At 42.2% G+C, this 19,805-nt stretch overlaps 1 protein-coding gene across 1 annotated transcript in view; it reads left to right on the plus strand.

Moving 5' to 3' along the window:
* PLEKHG7 (pleckstrin homology and RhoGEF domain containing G7) overlaps positions 1-19,805 on the plus strand; it is a 78,436-nt gene that overhangs the window by 10,540 nt on the left and 48,091 nt on the right. Inside the window, 2 exon segments of the mRNA XM_038559169.1 lie at positions 6,138-6,246; positions 6,304-7,041. Coding sequence (XP_038415097.1) covers positions 6,138-6,246; positions 6,304-7,041 — 847 coding nt within the window.

The following is a 19,805-nucleotide window of genomic DNA, read 5'->3' on the forward strand; positions in this document are numbered from 1 at the left end:
TGTGACCTTTCTGTAGACTCTTAATTTTCTTATAGAAATTACAACCAGAGGTTGGAAATTTGGGGATGGGGATCAAATATTCCATTATCATATCCCCCCTGGGGAGAGAGAGTTTTACAATCACGCATGCATGAGGAGACTAGTAGATAAAGCACGACCTTCATTCCATAAACCAAAAGCTAAAAATGCTCTATTCATTTTTCTTTCTTCCTAAAATGAAACACATCATTTCTGGCCTTGACAAGAGCTCAGACTATTTCATACTGGCTTTTGATATCACATTTTTGGTTTGGTGGCAGTGGTGGATGGTAATGGTTGTAACAGAAGGAGGTCAGGTCATTTTCCAAAGTTCTAAGTAAATGATGTCCCAATAAGGCCAAAGTGGGAAGATTAAAGACTAACAGTAAGGTTATCATAAGGCCAAGTTATGTAAGTTAGACTCAGTTTTCCCTAAGGTAACATTTCTCAAATCTCTAACAAATGTAAGAATCCCCCAGGAGAGCATGCTAAACATGCTAAAACACAGACTTCCAGCCCCACCCGTGTTTCCAGTTCAAGAGGTGGGGGAAGAGAGGAATTTGCCTTTCTTTTCTCTCTTTTTTTTTTTAAATTTAATTTGCAACATATAGTATAACATTCAGGGCTCTCAGTTATCCCATCCCTCCACTCACTTCCCCTTTGACAACTCTCAGTTTGTTTCCCAGTTTAAGAGTCTCTCATGGTTTATCTTCTTCTCTAATTTTCCTCCATTCCCACCTTCCCTTACAGTTCCATGACCTGTTTCTTATATTCCACATATGAGTGAAACCATATGATAATTGTCTTTCTCTGACTGACTTATTTCACTCAGCATAATACCCTCTAGTTCCATCTACTTCAATGTAAGTGGTAGGTATTCATCCTTTCTGATGGCTGAGGAATATTCTAGTGTGGATAGATGATAGATAGATAGATAGATAGATAGATAGATAGATAGATAGATGATAGATAGATAGATAGATAGATAGATAGATAGATAGATCATATCTTCTTTATCCACTCATCTATCAAAGGACATCTTGGCTCCTTCCACAGTTTGGCTATCATGGAACATTGGGGTGCAGGTGCCCCTTGGTTTCACTACATCTGTATCTTTGGGGGTAAATACCTAGTAGTGCAATTGCTGGGTCATAGGGTAGTTCTAGTTCTAGATTTTTGAGGAACCTCCACACTGTTTTCCAGAGTGACTGCAGCAGCTTGCATTCCACTATCAGTGTAAGAGGATTCCCCTTTATCTGCATCCTCATCAACATTTGTTGTTTCCTGTCTTAATTTTAGTCATTCTCACTGGGGTAAAGTGGCATCTCATTGTGGTTTTGATTTCTATTTCCCTGATGACAAGTGATGTGTAGTATTATTTCATGTGCCCGCTGGCCATGTGTATGTCTTCTTTGGAGAAATGTCTGTTCATGTCTTCTGCCCGTTTCGTGGCTAGATTGTTTTTTGCCAATGACATATCAGATAAAGAGCTAATATTCAAGATCTATAAAGAACTTATCAAACTAAACATCCCCCCAAAAAATTCAGAGGATTTGCCTTTCAAACAAGTTCCTAAGTGATGCTGATGCTACTGATCCAGGGACCTCACTCTGAGAACAACTGATCTACAGAAACCTCCACAAAAGTATCTGTAAAGAGTCTAAGCAATTTAAACTTATGTAAATTAGATGATTAGAGTTTGTTTGAATTTGTTTTTATAAAGATCCTGCAGAAATATGTTTTAGTATTGCATACATTCTTAGGTACTGTTCAAATGAGAATGCTGGTAGCTACAAATGTTTTTCCATTCCCACTTTAATTATTTGAAAATTAATGCACACAAATTTGTTCCCAAGTATAATGATCATTTCCTCTATTATTCAATGCTTATCAAAACAGCCCATTCATTAAACAGATCCACATAAACTACTTTAAGATGTGAGCAAAGTCAGGTTGAAAGGACTAATTCTCACAACTTTGAACAGCACAGAACTGTATCACAGAGTAATTGCTGATTATTATTGAACACCTGAAGGTAAGTAAAAAGCTACATTTGCATCATTTCCAAATTGGATCATCCATTGTTCAACAAAAACAAATCATTTTTCTTAGGCAGTCTTAGATTCCAAACTTTCTTCCTTTTAGGCTTTTTCAGAAACAACTAGAAAAGTCTCTAAGGAGGGGAGAGGCCAATTCCTTGTTTCAACTGGCCTCAAATTCGCCTGTACTTGGCTGGGAAAGTCCACTGTTAACAAGTGTGGAACCTTCCAAACCTTAGCCTGGCAGCTCACTCTGGATCTGCTGACTCCCTCCCTGGTCAGGACCCACCTGGATAATGCAGACCACCCCCCTGGTCTTAAAGGCAACATTCTGGGGCTGGCTGTGTTTCCCTCTCACACTTTCCACTTGCTTTAGATCCTGTTGCTACCAGCTTCTCTTGGTTCTGTCTTGCTGGCCTCTCCAGGTCTGAGAAGCATGGTGAAACATTAATATGTGTGATTTTAATTTCGAAGACGCTGAGATTGCTTTCCCAACAGTAAGTGGTGCTTGCTCAGGAGGTCAAAGGCTGGTAAATCTTTTTAAGGATCATTTACTGAGTTTGTCTCTTAAAGAACACAAAGGAGAAGTTTGTCCTACCTTTTCTGTTAACTTTTGATTCCTTACGAGCTCCATGGGAGTAATCTAAAGTCTAGGGAGGGCTGCCCCAGAACCTGGGTGTTATCCACTTAATGCCTGCAACTACCCAGCGAGTGAGAGAGGAACTCTGATGCCCTTCCATAAATGCAGCCTAGCAGCTGCCAGAAAACAATAACTTAGCCTAAGTCACAGGCTAGCTGGTGGTGAGGTGGGGACAGCCAACAGGTAGGTTACTCCCAAGGCTATGCTCTCTCTTCTCCTCAAACTGTCTCCCAGAGACCTGCTGTATTTAAAGTGTCTCTGGTTCTGCGGTGAGTCATGCCAGCAGTTACTACTGCTTTTGTTCCAGTATTTGAAACACTGGCCAATCAATAATATTAATGACCCTTAAGTCATATCAGACATCAGGACTTCCTACCAGCCACTAGGACTGGAAAGGAAGTCAACACAGTGCCCTAACTCCTCAAAGCAGGAGAAAGAAATCACAAGAACCAGGAGAAACCCAAGTAGTAAGGATTCTGATAGAACTTTTCTCCAAGTATCTATGGAATCATACCAAATTGCTTTAATAGAGTTGTTGCCTAAAACTTGGACTTGGTTATCAAGGAGAAAAAAAATTAAATTTCCTGGACGTGTATGTGTGTGAAAGTACCTGCAACTCTATTCCTCAACTCAGCCCTTTGTCTCTTGGGAGAATGAGGAATTGGCCCCTCCAATGCAGGACCTAATAAAAGACCTTATATCTCTGTTTTCATCAAAGGTCAGAATGGGGGATCCCTGGGTGGCGCAGCGGTTTGGCGCCTGCCTTTGGCCCAGGGTGCGATCCTGGAGACCCGGGATCGAATCCCACGTCGGGCTTCCGGTGCATGGAGCCTGCTTCTCCCTCTGCCTGTGTCTCTGCCTCTCTCTCTCTCTCACTGTGTGCCTATCATAAATAAATTAAAAAATTTAAAAAAAAATTTAAAAAAAGGTCAGAATGGGCCTCTTCATTGTCCTCCAACAAAGCTGGTGTCAGCCTTTAAAGAAGCAGCCAGAAATTATCAATCTAAAACCAAAATCAGTTCAGGCCCACCTTAACTAAAATGTAAGTTTCTTAGCTCTTCTCTTGCCTCCAAAATCAGGATACATCATGCATTTTTGTTCTACATGTGAAGTTTTGTAGCCACTCAGCTCAAAATATTAAAGCTACCCAATATTAAGAATTGTCTAGGGGGATCCCTGGGTGGCGCAGCGGTTTGGCGCCTGCCTTTGGCCCAGGGCACGATCCTGGAGACCCGGGATCGAATCCCACGTCGGGCTCCCGGTGCATGGAGCCTGCTTCTCCCTCTGCCTGTGTCTCTGCCTCTCTCTCTCTCTCTCTGTGACTATCATAAATAAAAATTAAAAAAAAAAGAATTGTCTATTGCTTTTGTTAGTAAGAGTTGAATTGATTTTAATTCATATCTGAGTAGCTCCTTGAACAACTCTCCAGTCTAAAATCTGGTATCTGTTAGTTTCATTTGATCTTAAACCAGATGAGAACCTGGGAGCAAATATAAGAGAATACGGGGTCACAGTATTGTCATGACCATGTCATAACATTGGACTCCTACTCCTTATTGGTGAGAGTAAACCTAAAAGCCTATGAATCCTGTCTATATGGGGTTCCTGGACTTCTATGCCTGAAGCATTCTGGAAGAAACAAAGGTGAGAGTGGCTGCCATAGGCAAGTATCCCAACTATGATGAGAAATAATGAATAAGAATTCGGGAATACATCAGTGGGAGGCCATTTAATGTGGGGTAAATAATCATATGCTGTAAAAATCTGTAACAGTTATTGTATTCTCCATAAAACTGCAGTAAACATAGTAAAAATCATTGCATGTCAACTAGTACAGTGAGTGATAATCAACATAAGGAGGCCAGGTCATCAAGAAAAGGCTTACTGCTGGGCAGTATTCTCTGTTATCAGGTTGAGGAAGTAAATAATACACTGCAGAAATAGGTCTCCTGAAGTGTTGTCAGCACAATTAAAATCATATAGCACTAAAGGAGAAATTATTAGCGATCCTTAAAATTTGGCAACCCGAATGTGTTCATTCCCAAAGCATTTCAGATTGCTGAGTCTTGCTCTAGAATTACAGACTGGCTAAAACTATTACTGGGGATCTCAGAATATGAGGTCAACTGCTGATGTTTGTATCTGTAAACAAGCCAAACACAGTCTGAAACCATTTTCCACATTGCCCACGGCAAGGGAAGATGGTTATTACAACTAATCCACATCCCCACACCAGGTCTGTAAATAATTAAGGGTTAACGCTTATGGTAGCAGGATGAGTAAGGATCAATGCTATTCTACACACAACTACTTTCTTCATACGGGAAACTACAAAATCATGGAGTCACCATAAGTCGCTGCCATGTGGCCACAGATCAAGTTGTCAAATGGTAGAATCAGCTTACCTTGAGCATGAAAAGAGCTTAATGTAATTCTGCATTGGTGAATCCTAGAAAACACTTCTAATCATGAGAAGTGGGGCATGTGGGTGACACTGGATTTTTCTTTTCAAATTTGCAAGTTATTTTTCCAAAACACGAGGATGGATAAAATCTAGAATGCCTTTTGCAAAATACTTAGTAGCAGTATCTCTGAAAACATGTCTCATTCTGTAATTTAAACCTTGAGGGAAGGGGCTTTGTTCTTCTTCTTTTTATATCCTTATATCGCTGGAATACACCAAAGTACTATAGGAAGGAAGGAAGGAAGGAAGGAAGGAAGGAAGGAAGGAAGGAAGGAAGGAAGGAAGGAAGGAAGGGAGGGAGGGAGGGAGGGATTACGCATAAAGAAATCGATGCGAGAGAGATAGCACAGACACGATAGCACAGAAAGCAAGCCCCAAGAATGCCATCAAGAAAGAGCTCAAGAAGAACGACCTATTAATGTATATTTGTCTTAAAATGGAATAATAATCAAAAAGGGATGAGCTTTGTGCCTTCCAAAAAGTATTGTAGGTCACTAAGGGTTTTTGTTTGTTTGTTTGTTTGTTTTATAAAGATTTATTTATTTGAGAGAGAAAGAGCACACATGAGCAGCGGGAGAGGGAGAGAGAGAATCCCAAGCAGACTCCCCAAGGAGCCCAATCTGGGGCTCAATCCCACGACCCTGAGATCATGACCTGAGCTGAAACCAAGATTTGGACGCTTAACCAACTGAGCTACCCAAGTGCCCCATTACTAAGGTTTTTAAAACACTTTTTGTTTCAACCTGGAAGGTATAATAAGTAAATAGTAAACAAACTTCAACATGCAAACTATTCGGCTGGGAAGGCTGAAATCACTTATGTTAATTATTCTCAAAACATAAAGGACACTAATGACAACCTATCTCCTGTACAAATTAGAGGTTTTCATGTGAAATTTCAGATGCCTTTTTTTTTTTCTTCACACTGGTCTCCCTCATTTGCAACAGACTGCACACTCTGCTCTTCCTCACTAAAGATACAACAACCTGCCTGTAACTATCCTCTGGGAAAGGACAAAGACATACCAGAGGAAAAACAGCACTTGGATTCAGAAAGTGAACAACCCCAGCATGGTCCAGAGAAGAGTAAGTCCAACAATGTCCCCTGGAAGCATCCAGTAATGGGGCCTTTTCTCTACACAGGGAAGATGGAGCCATCTGGCCCAGAGGTACAGACCTAAGGTTGTCCCCCTGAGAAGTCTGTCAAAGCAGCACTGTGAGAACCAGAGGAACCTTCTCCACTTTGACCAACAAGCCCCGGGCTGCATCTTTACCTCTCCCACTTTGGAGAGATTAAGGGCAATGGCCTTGGGACTTCACACTTGCTGTCTCAGCAAAAGACCTTGGATATGCCCACCAGGAAGGAGCCTAGAAGCAAAGGAGCCTGTAGACTATCTATGTTACCTCTCCAAGAGTCCACCTGGAAGCCCAAAGAATTCTTCACACTCCCTATTGCGTTTGAGACTCCAATCAAGATGGCCTCTGACCCCAAAAGGGCCCTCAACACAACGGACTGATTTGAACCCCTTCTTGAGCTTCAAGCCCATCACTGAGCAGGCTCTTTTCCAGGCCTCTCTTCCAGAGAAAGGAGGCCACTGACCACCCAGCCCTGCCACGCAGCTCCCCCCCACCCCACCCCAGTCCTCAGGGAACACAGCTCCGAGCCTCCTGTGCTCATTCTGTGTACCACAGAGCAAGATACATCTCTGGGTTCCCATATTACCCCTCAGGCCAGGGCGTCCTATGATGGGAGATGGCACAGGAAGTCACTGCCGAGGGGATACATACTTATCAGGACACATTGGCTCCCAAGTAAAAGGGTACAGTAGTTTGCAGAAGAAGGAGAATGGAAGCCTAGCTCACTTTCTTCTTCTAGAGAAGGTCAGGTTAGCGACGGTCTGTCAGGCACTGGGTAGCAAAGGTGGCCGTCGTGCAAATCCATGCCATTTGAAGACAACCTGGTTTAAAGGCAGAGAAAGAACAAATTGTTCAAATTTCTAATCTTCTCCCCCTCCCCACCAAAAAAGAAAATATCTAAAGCATTTTAGCTAGGATGCTTAATTGTTCTCCTTTCCAGATGTCTGCTTTGGAATTTTGGGTGGACTTGAGCAAAACTAACCCGTGTGTTTTTAAAATTTATTTCTAGGAGAAGAATTGTATCCATGCACGTGTGTATGTCTTTATTTGCTCTGGTGCCATGAAAACTGCTCACTGTTTGCTTTTCCATCTCTGTTTCTGTCCTGACATAGCAGACCTGATGGCATATTAATCAAGGCACTTTGTTTTACAGCCCTCAAGTCACTTAACATTTATGGCTCAGAAAGTCTTAATTTCAAGAGTCTCCTTGAAGAGCACAGTGCTTTGCTGTGGCTTTTTGGGGCAAAGTATGACAGCCACATGCAGTCATGGTTTTCATTTTGAATTGCCAATGACTTGGCCCTGTGGCTTAATTAACATCCACTTAGTAATTGGTTTTGTTAGGTCAAGAAAATATAAAGGCCAGAAACATTCAACAGAGTTTCAAAGAGAACTTCAGAGGACAAGGATAAAAAGAACAAGACGTGCTGTTTCAATCTAGGCCAACCTTTCAAAAGGCCTCTCCTGACACCCAGGCCTTTAGTTAGGAAGCAGGTAGAGTGTGTCACTTCAGAAACCAGCCCTGACACTTGATGGGATGAGCACTGGGTATTATACTACAGGTTGGCAAACTGAATTTAAATAAAAAAGGAAAAACAGAACAGAGAAGAAAAAAAAAAGAAAGAAAAAAGAAAAGAGAAAAGAAAAGAAAAGAAAAAAAGAAAAAAGAAAAAAGAAGAGGAGAGGAGAGGAGAAGAGAGAAGAGGAGAGGAGAGGAGAGGAGAGGAGAGGAGAGGAGGAGAAGAGAAGAGAAAGAAGAGAAGAGAAGAGAAGAGAAGAGAAGAGAAGAGAAGAGAAGAGAAGAGAAAGAAGAGAAAAAAGAAACAAAATGAAACGAAACGAAACCAGCCTGAATTTTCAGCATGGTCCTCAGTTTATAGCAGTGGATTCACCGTCCCTCCCAGGGATGAAGATCCTCTGTGGCAGCAAGGAAAAGATCCATGCTCAATTTCATCCACACTACTCGCAAGATGGGTAGGAAAGCCCTAATTTCATTTGGAAAATCAGAGAGAAAAATCTCAGGAAGTAGCCATTGTTTTATTACCAGACCTCAATCCTCAAGCACAAGTTTGCTGTTCAAGTAGGAAGAATGAGACCCATCTACGTAGTCTTTGTGGACTTTAACCCCCATTGACCTCAACGCAAAAACAAAGGCTGAGGACATTTACCAAGCCGCAGGAAAATGCAGATTATTATGGTAGTGTATCAGTTAGCTGTCGCTACTTGACAAACTACCCCAAACCTCAGTGGCTTAAAACAACCAGCTATTGTTTCATATATGTGTGTCTACTGGGTGTGAGTTGATGGAGGCTGGTCTCAGCTGGATAGTTCCACTCAGCATGTTCCTCAACTTTTTCATGGAAACAAAGGGCTACCCTAGGCATGTTCTTATTATGATGAAGAGGTTCATGGGGACAAGGAAGCCAGGAAGGCCTCTTGCAATACTGGGGTCAGTACTGCACCTAATTCTATTGGCCAAAGCAAATCATATGACTGAACCCAGGGACAGGAAGTTATGTGTCACCAACAGGGGGAGAGCACAGAAGTGTTACTTGGCAAAGGGTACGGATACAAAAGTTGATGAAGAATGGAATCATTAATACAAATCTACACGTGCAGACCGGAGTAAAGCTCAAAAATGATACCTAATTCAGACGTGTCAGAAAAAGGGAAAAAGGGAGTAGCCTCAGAGGAACATGGGGATGTTGGTTAGAGTAGATGGTGCAAAAATCTAACAGGATACTCAAGGTATTTTGTTCCTTAGCCTGAGAGCAGTTTGAAACCACTGAATGGATGGATATGATCAGATGGATACAGGATGGGCATGACATTTAGGTGAGAGCGGACTCCAGCAGAACAATTAGAACGGCCAGATACGAGAAGTTAGTAGGTTAGGCTCTGGTGAACACACTGGAGTTAGAAAAAGTATTCAGCTGAGGAGGTATTTAGGAGATAGAATCACCTAGACTTTGTGAATAGTAGACCGTTAGGGGTGAGAGGAAGGAAGGTGTCGAAAATGACTGACCTCCAAGCTTCTGGGTGGCTTCACTGGGTAGCAAATAGTTCTGTTCACTGATTTGGTGACTTTGTGTGGGAGGGTGAGGGAGGGAAGGAAGGGTAGGTGGGGTCTAGGTCTCGACTTCAAGTTTGGTCATGTTGAATATGAGGACCTATGGATCATCAGAACGGAGATTTTGAGGGTGTAGTTGATGAGAGAAGCCATCAGGGATGGGGATACATACCTGAGAGTTTTTAATAAGGCGACGCTTTCTAGAGCAGGTGAAGTCTGTGTCCGGCTCTGATTATAGGATGGAGTTAGCAGACATACAGCTTAAGTGATGGGATGCGTCAGGCCATTCTGCAGAAGATGGCATGCAGGTAATTGTTTCTGACCGGCAGGATCTTTGCACAACTATAACAGAACTAGTCTTGGTAAATTCAAAGGCACAACTTGGTCCAAGGGCTTGAGGCTTTAAAAACACTCTGTGCAGTCCAGTATCATAATCACATATTACCAAATAGTAGAACGTTACCAAAAACAGGGAGTTAGACGGGAGGTAACCTGGACATCTTGGGTGTCCAGGGATGACCCTGAATTAGTCAATATTGTTTCTCCAGGACGTTCTGCAATACTTGGCATGTGACAAGCAATGTTTGTGAATGAATACATGAAGGCCTGAGTAACTATAATCTGTGAATTAGCATGTTCGATAAACATTTATATATTATCACTAAAATGCAGCAGTTTTTCATCAGTCATAGACTACTCACTCTATACTTTTTTAATTCATGAATTTTTGGTAACCAGCTAAGCATCTGTGGCACAACGATCCTGTCTACCTGCATTTTTTTTTTTAGTTTCAGAGGTAGAATTTAGTGATTCATCAGTTGCAAATAACACCCAGTGTTCATCACATCATAACATCAAGTGCCCTCCTTAATGACTATGACCCCCCCCCCCAGCAACCCTCAGTCTGTTTCCTAGAGTTCAGCATCTGTTACAGTTTGCCTCCCTCTCTGTCTTCATCTCACCTTATTTTCCCCTGCCTTCCCTTATGTTCATCTGCCTTGTTTCTTAAATTCCACATATGAGTGAGATCATGTGGTATTTGTCTTTCTCTGACTGACTTACCTCACTTAGTATAATACCCTCTAGTTCCAACCACATCGTTGCAAATGGCAAGATTTCATTCTTTCTGATGGCCGAGTAGTATTCCATTGTATGTATAGACCACATCTTCTTTATCCACTCATCTGTTGATGGACATCTGGGATCTTCCACAGTTTGGCTACTGTGGACGTTGCTGCTGTGAACACTGGGGGGGCAGGGGGGCAGGTGCCCCTTCAGATCACTATGTTTGTATCCCTTGGGCAAATACCCAGTAGTGTAATCCTTGGGTCCCAGGGTAGCTCTATTTTTAATTTTCTGAGTAACCTCTATACTGTTTTCCAGAGTGGCTGCACCAGCGTGCATTCCCACCAGCAGCATAAGCAGGTTCCCCCTTCTCCGCATCCTTGCCAACATCTGTTGTTTCCTGACTTGTTAATTTTAGCCATTCTGACTGGTGTGAGGTGGGATCTCATAGTGGTTTTGATTTCGATTTCCCTGATGCCGAGGGATGTGCAGCAATTTTTCATGTGTCTGTTGGCCATGTCTAGGTTTTCTTTGGAGAAATGTCTGTTCATGTCTTCTGCCCATTTCTTGATTCGATTATATATGCTTTGGGTGTTGAGTTGATAAGTTGTTTATAGATTTTGGATACTAGCCCTTTGTCTGATCAAACATTTGCAAATATCTTCTCCCGTTCCTTAGGTTGCCTTTTAGTTTTGTTGACTGTCTGCTTGCCTTTCTGTGCCCTCCCTCTCTTCTTCACTCACTGCAGACTTTTCAGCAGCTGTTTGCTCAAAGGGCAACTTCCTTCCAGTGGCTCCACACCAGGCTGTGCAGTCATCTAACATAAGGAATGGGCTGCAGGAGACCCTGCTGTCCATCCAGGAGATAGGACCCTCACCTTAAAAAAATGTATTTAAACTTAATTTAAATCTTACACTTACTTAATTCAGGCCTTTAATATGTCTATTAAATGGTATAAACCAAGAGCTGGCCAATGAGGCCCTGTGGACATCCATCTGCTTTTGTAAGTAGTTTCGTTGGAAAGCAGCCACAACCCTTTCATTTGAATACTGGCCTTGGGGGCTCTGACATCACTGAGGTAGAGCTGCAACACGGTCACTACAGACTGTAGGACCCACAAAGCTTCAAATATTAACTAGCTGGGGCAGCCCAGGTGGCTCAGTGGTTTAGCACCGCCTTCAGCCCAGGGCGTGATCCTGGAGACCCGGGACCGAGTCCCACGTCGGGCTCCCTGCATGGAGCCTGCTTCTCCCTCTGCCTGTGTCTCTGCCTCTCTCTCTCTCTCTTTCTCTCTCTTTCTTTCTGTGTGTGTCTCTCTCATGAATAAATAAATAAAAACTTTAAAAGAAAAAAAAATATTAACTAGCTGGTAGTAGACAGAAAAAGTTTGCTGACCCCCTAGTATATCAGAGAAGTGCTTGCCTCTGTGCCTACCGATCAGTCACAGTAAACCTTTTCTGCTTTGTAGAATAGACTCAAGTCCTTTTGCAAAAATACTGATTCTTCTTTTATTGTGGTGTTTTAACACATGGCCTGACAGTGGGGCAGGTTCCTGTAAGTGAGGAGGGCCCAATCTATGACACCCAGTTCTGAAATCAGCTCAGTGTTACGACCTTGATTCCAAGGTTCTCCTTGTGTTTTTCTTACTGTCATTCCCTCTCTCCCTCTGTAATATTCTTCTGAACTCACACTCACTCCAAATTTCTCCTATCACCAAAAAATGCCTTCTGGAAAAAAAAAGAATTTGTATAGTTCTTTCTTACTGAAGTGAGAAGGACTTAAGGCTTAAGAAATATCTGTGCTCATCTTTCTAAGTAAAACAGAGTATTTTTCCCTTTTAGCTTTCCCCACACCTTATACCAAACACTACTGCATTTCTTTTAAATTCCACTGCTTCCAGAGTCAAGACTTTCCTGAGGGCAGGGACCACTTAAATACCTTTAAAACTCTAGAACCCATTATGCAGCAAGAGTCTATCTCCAACAGTATTTATTAAAGGAAAAGATGGGTGGAGGAAGGGAGAGGGGCAGGCTGGCAGGCTGTTTGGCTTACAGTGCCATTATCAATCCCTGATTTATTTGCATTTTGACAGAAAACTGACTTGGAACCAAACAATGAAGCCGCGTTGGTGGGACTGCAAGCGTCAGGAAGCAAGCGGGGGAGATCTCGTGGGTAGGGAGACCTTTCCGGCACCCCCTTAAAATCTATAACAAAAAAACTCTGTTTCACTTCATTTTTTCAGTCTGCCCTGAAGCTGAAAAGGGACATGTACATCCCACGTCTAGGAAAACAAAGGCTAACTTCCTTCAAAATGTAGGAAGAAAGCTAAATATATTCAAATGGGGTAACATCATGAAAACCAAATGAGAGGTATTTTGAAAGTCACTTTAGAAGAAGAAAGAAGACAAAAACATTGAATGCCAGGAAGACATCCCCCCCACCCCGCACCCTCCCCCCAGCCAGATCTGAAGTGGTACAGCATAGTGTTAAGACCTATTGGAATCACACTTGCGGACATTCTCTCTCTTCCTCGGAACTCACACTCACTCCAAATTTCTCCTATCACCAAAATAAGCCTCCTGGAAAACAAAAACAAACAAACAAAAAATCTTTAGAGTTCTTTCTTACTGAGGTGTGAAGAATTTAGGCTTGAACCTTACCTGTCTCTACTTCTCTCTGGCAACGTGGTCTCAGGTGCGGATCTCAACAGCTCTAAACCTCCAAGTCTTCATCTGTTGAAATGACGATGCAAATAGTACCATCTAATAGGCTTTTGATATGATCAAGAGAACAACTCAAATATTAGCTTTTTTTTTTTTTAAATAAAGGATGTACTCATTCATTCATTCATTAAGCACTTCCTGTATTCGAGTCACCAACTTATCCTTTCTAAGCTATTCTGATTCCAGGGTGGGATGACCCATGCTTGCAGTTCATCTGAGGTGTCTGGACATCAGATTCAATACGATATTATATCCTCCACAGACTTTTATTTATTTAAAACCTGTTACACACCCAGCACTGTCTCTAAACCCTGGGTGACACCGGAGAGGGAGAACACTCCGTCCAGGCTCTTGTAGAGCTTGAGAGCTTATTAAGAAGGTATTAACTAGAGACTAATAAGTAACATATTAGTTGCTGAGTTTTTATTTATTTATTTATTTTTAGCTTTTTGGAAACATTTCACACTCCACAGCATCATATTTTACTGTATCACTTTCTTTTTTCTCCCAATGTTCTTGAGACATAATTGACGTAGAACGTGGTAGAAGTTTAAGGTGTATAATGAATATTGCAAAATGATCGCTGCAATAAATTTAGTTAACATCTATCACCCCTCATAGTTATAACTCTTTTCCCCTCTCATAGGATAGGCAGCAGGCTGTTAATTCATCAGAGGAGGAGACTGTGGTCTCAGGGAGACGGGGCTGGACATGGCTGGAAGGTCGAGGATGGCCGGGCAGCTACCCTACACAGCAAGACCTGTGTGTGCTTCTTCCATTGACCTCAGCTCCTCTAGAGTGGAAGCTCCATGGAAGCAGGGCTCTTCTCTGTTTTGTTCACTTCCTATATTCCTAATGCCTAGAACACAGCCTGGCACATAGTAGATGTTCAATAAAAGTTGAAGCACAAAAGAAATCAATTGGTCACTTAGTGAGGTTAGGACAAGCCTGGTAGGGGAAAGTATATGGTCCCCCTTCATTTTGTGTATTTTCTCCTCCAGCTACTTACTTGTCTCCCTCCGCCTCCTTTTAACCCTCCCGTTTTCCCAATCGGATCTATGTTTGTCTCTTAAATGTGCTCTGGGTGGGTAGGGATTTGCACAAGTATCATTTGATCCCCCTGGGCAGTATTTTGATTCTCATCCAGCAAAGACAGTAGCCTAAAAAGATGATGAGAGTAGGAGCGACGAGTACCAGCAGCGGCCCTGGGACCCAGAATCCATGTGTATTTGGTGACTGTCACTGACTAAGTCCTGGATGTCACAGCGTCGGGTATGCCCCACAGTGACGAGACTCCATAAGCTGCCTCTGTTCTGTGTTGAAACCGACTTGTCGGGGATGAGTGATGCAAACTCATTAACAAACTTGCTGTTTGTTCACTTACATTCATGAAGGGGCCACTAGGTAGCAGGCCCTGGGCCCTGACCTACAGGCTCCCCATCCTTGCTGCCTTCTCTGGATTCTAGAAAATGGGACATTTGGTAGAAGGTGGAACTAAAGATTACAGTCGCACATGCAAAGGAAAGTTCCCAATAATCTTTTGAGACTCCTAATGGCAAAATATGTCCCAGATTTCACCGAGAGGGCGACAGTTCCGTAACTGGAAAGTTTGCCATTTCTCTGTTGATTATTTTAAAAGGAGATTTTTTTTTAAGACTGTTGCTGATTCTTAGTTTGCTCTTCTTATATAATCAACCCATAGTTGCGAGCAAGCATTCCAAATTACACTGTATCGCCTGCATAGACTAAAACACTGTGGTTCTTAAAATAGAATCCCTACCTTTTCTAGTCTCACAACTGCTGGAAAGCCACCTGCTGAAAAAGGTATATTTACCATGAATTTGACTGTCAGGCAAGGACTATCACATCTGAAAAATGAGGCCTCATGAGCTTGCCTGACAGGAAACCACCGGGCATCATTCATAGCAGGGCGAAGACTTAGATAATGCCTTACCCAAATTATTGTACTGTCAATAAGATTTTGACTCCTTTGAGACACACATGTCACTGTAGGACAGTTGCTAACCCCCAGAATCTCTAGCATTTTTCATTATTTTCCTTTAAAATGTACATCCAGGGATTAAAAGCCTTGGTTTAAGCCCACTGGAAAAAAAAATGCAAATGATGCATTAGTCATATTTCTAAAGGAGGAGCTTTAATTATTCATCTTCAAACATTTCTGCCAAGATAAAGGTCACCGTATAATTACTGCTCCCACCCACTGGCCACTGGCAGGGAAATTGATAGCAATGCTCCTAAATTCTTGATTCATAGATCACCAAAGACAGAAAGGGTCTCACCTGCAGTTGTCTTCCACATAAGGAAATTGAGTCCCAGGGAAGTGACATGCCAAGATGAAATGTAATAAAGATCAGAGTTGGGAATCGGGGTCGTAAGTGGAGCGCCCCTGCCACTCACTTGTACTGCCCCCTTTATTAGTTTCCTATGGCTGCTGTAATAAATGGCCACCAACCAGGTGGCTTAACACACAGAGATTTACACTCTCATAGTTCTAGAGGCCCGAAATCCAAAATCGAGGAACTATCAGAGCTGTACTAATTCCAAAGTTTCTAGGCGAGGACCTTCCCTTGTTTCCTCAAGGTCTTCCTTCACTGTGGCTGCATTTAATCTCTGCCTCTGTCCTCAAACAACCTTCTCTACTCTCTGTGCCTCTTCCTGAGGTGTCGATGGATTTGGGGCACACCCAGATAAGCCAGAATAATGTCATCTCGAGCTCTTTCACTTACTGACATCTGCAAAAAGACTTACCCAAATAAGATCCTATGCACAGGTTCTAGGGAATAGGACATGAACCTATCTTTCTAGGAGCTTCCATTCAACCCACTCCACTTCCTCTTCTACCCAAAGCAGTCACCGTCATTATATCAATCTTAAAAAAACAAGCAAACTTAGTGCTCCCACATGGTCTATAGTATCTTTTCTCCCTATTTATGTCTTATTAGAGACAGACTTGCATACTCGAACTTGCAATTCTGTCTCTGTCACTCAGCAGCCATGCAACCTTAAGTCGGTTGTTTATATAGCCTTCTCGTTGCTGCGGTTTTCTTGGCTCTGTAATGACAGCAGTGATTTCCACTTTATGGGATGTTTGTGAAAATCTGTGTGATAATGCATGTTAAAGTATTCTGGTGGTAAGTGCCAGCTGATTTTAAATGATAAAATATTTACCAAGACCCATCTATCCCTTACCACGTGTATACATTTGAGGTCCATGGGGGAGACACGTTTCCACCAGCCAAAAATTTTTCTGGCACCAACATGGAAGAGCAAGCTCATTGTTGAGTGTTGACACACGGGTGTGTGGCCTTCTCAGCAGTGGGGGGAGAATTCTCTGGATTCTCTACATTGTTGCTGTCCCAGGCCACACCACGGACATTTGGACCTTCAGCGAGGACAGAATAAGGAGACATTCTGGTACCGGGGAGGAGACAAGGTTATTCCAACAACTATGGGACTACTCTCTTCAAATATGACTGCCTGGAGCAACGCAACTCAGGGTTAGTGTGGTTGTGTTTGGGTTTAGGAATGGGGATGGAGAGGGACGGGCAGGAGGAGGCTGGCAAGCCCAAGCGGGCTGCAGAATCTGGGTCAGGTCTTGTCCACTGAGAACCTCTCAGGTCCAGAATTTTGTTCTGAAGCAAATAGGCAAAATAGCCAAGCATCAAACCAGCAAACAAAGAAGAAAAATGCATTTCTCAAGGATATTTGTTTAGTTGTGCTTTTCCAAACAAATAAAGGCAGCATTAAGTTATACTGTGTTTATACAGAGACAGTGGGTTGCCAGCCACACCCCAAACACTTTTGCATTTATAGTTAGTCCATCTCCTAGCTTAACCTCCCTCTGAGAAATATAGGTATAAGAAACTTCTCTCCCCACCCCCCACACAGGATGCCACTGCCCTTCACATGTACCATTTTGTTTAGGGAAGGGAAATAAAAAAAAGTCTGTATTACAGTAATTGCTTCCAGTAGATAATCAGTCCAGAACTAGACACAAGGATCCTGCATGCATGCCATTTTTTTTATAAGAACTAATTACATTTGGAAGAGCAGAAATAATCATTGCAACCATTTGCATTAATGTCATTAATCCAGTGATCTGAATGAGCCTGGCGACACAGACATGGGGTTCTTTCCAGAGTGCCCAGAAATCTAGTCCACTGCCAGGCACGGGAGATGCAGGGCAGGTGTTCTCTACCAATTCATGTCTCTTCATGTCACTATATGCACATGATCTTCCTTACTGCTTTCCTGGGTCTTCATATCATCAAAACTGTGATACTTGATATTTTAATTAATCCATACCTTCTTATGAACATAAAAATGTCATGTCCACAAGATTCTATTATGCCCTTCCAGGGCCTTGCCCACCTTTCTGGAATGAGAACCACTGGGTTTTTAACATGAAAGCAACAGAGCCAAAGTCAAGACTCAAACCTTGTGCCAGCCATTGTCTTCCCTCTGCTCCATACAAACAAATTGAACTCCAAAACCTGGCCTATGTGCCCCTCAAATGGATGCTTCATGTCAGGTCATAAGGGGGTAGGGAAATAAGAGGATAAGGGTAAAGGAAATGGATAGAATAATTTAACCACCTCTAACAAGGGGGGGGACTGGTACTGCATGTTGCTAGATTGTAAATGCATGTGATTATTTATGACTTAGAATGGAAAAGCACCTTCATTTGAGGACTGTCTGTATATCATTCTATAGGTCAACTTGCTTATTCCTATAAGAAGCTTATTCGAATACCAGCTCTATGTCTAGCGCTAGGCGAGCTGCTTAGGTTCTATACTATGTGAGACACAGTATGAGTCTTCAATGAAATTATTATAGAATAGAAAGACAAGGTGGGGGTGGAAGTGGGAGGGAGAGAGAGAGAGAGAGATGGCTCTTGCTGTGTGAATCAGAGCAGACTTCCGAAGGAAGAGTGTCCAAGTTGGAATTTAGAGATGAATGGGAGTTTGCCAAGCAAAGTGAAGGTAGGCAGGCAGATGGGAACTACCTGAGCCAAGGCATGGAGAGGCAAAGTACAGAGTAGCTTTTAAAGAACAGTGAGCAACTTGCTATTATCACCAAAGGACACATTCTGTGGGAGTTCGCATCAGGAACTGACAGTGATGACTCTGGGCATGTGAGGGTTTGGTTATGGTTTTATCTACTTAGCAAATGTTTATTGAGCTCTTACTAAACAGAGGGATTTACAACAGGAGCTAGGAGCTTAGGGTAAGGGAGGAGATGAGACATAAATCTGCAAAACTACCTTGTAAAGTAAGATACTCCTCACAAGAGAGGACAACATTAGAAGGATGTTTCATTCATTTATGCGCATCAAGAACGATGGATTAAATACCAAATGAGCACCAACCACATCAAGAAGTAACACAAGTTTCTTGCACTGAAGGAGCTGGCAATCTAGTGGAGTGAACAGATACATAAATAGAACATTATATCATAGCATATTCAGTAATCAACGTAATAGCATTTATTGACCGCTTACTAAATTCCAGACACTGATCTAAGTGTTCTATTGATTAACTTTGATAATCCTCATGCAATAGGTAAATATCATTATTGTCTACATTTCACAAATGGCAATGTCAGGTGCGGAGAGGTCATTAACTTGCTTGATCACAGCTAAGATTACAATCCAGACAATTTGACTCTGCATTCTCAACCATCACTCCGGAGAACTATGGACATACGGGAAGATAAGCCAGGCTAGATGTGCCCTCGGAGGACTAGTCTTTCTGTTTCCCCAGTAACGTACCCTCTCTGAGGTCTCCAGGGAATACAAAGATAGCTTACCGAATCTCAGGAAACTACAAAATACTAACACTTACCAGATTGTGAAACATCTAGAGTTCAAGCTCAAGGGTAAACCTTTCCCCCAGAACCCAACGAGGTTAACATTTCTCATTGTATTGTTGTAATTTTTCCAGTCCCCATCCAATTCAGGCCCATCTATTGCCTTAAATCCCAACTCTCTTATTAGATGCCTGTAGGGTCTTTCTCAAGAGAAGTATAAATTTGATGGGGAAGCCACTAACATTTCTTTTCAGGGGTCCTCTTGTGGGCTCGCAGTATTTTATGTTATCTAATGGATTTTTAATAGGACAGTGAAAAGTCCTGGCTGGATTTGCATGCTGTTCATTTCTTATGTGTCAGTCTCAATATTCTCTACCCAATGAAACTGGAATATATCTCCATTCAAATTACTGTAACTTTTCCATTTCCTACCTAATTCAGCCCTCTCTATCCTCATAACCACCACAAGCATTGGGTTGGCAAATAGCAAGACGGGGAGAGTTATAAGAAGTAACACTCTAATGATCTTATTATGAAACCTCATCATAAATAGGCAGAAAAAAAAAGAAAAGTCACAAGATGTCAGAATGCCAAAATATGACCTTTTTCTTGAAAAAGGAAGTCCAGGATGGGGAGATCTGTGTGAGTTAGAATAGTATTTGCCTGTAGATGACAAAATTCAACTAGAATAACCTAAACAAGTAAAGAGTATTTCCTTTTTTTTTTCTTTTTTAGAGAAAGAGAGAGAGAGAAAGAGAACAAGGAGGTTGGGGGAGGAAAGGTAGAGGGAAAGGGAAAGAGAGAAAGAATATTAAGCAGGA

The sequence above is a fragment of the Canis lupus genome, chromosome 15 (genome assembly GCF_011100685.1).
Source record: "Canis lupus familiaris isolate Mischka breed German Shepherd chromosome 15, alternate assembly UU_Cfam_GSD_1.0, whole genome shotgun sequence".
Lineage (NCBI taxonomy): Eukaryota > Metazoa > Chordata > Mammalia > Carnivora > Canidae > Canis > Canis lupus.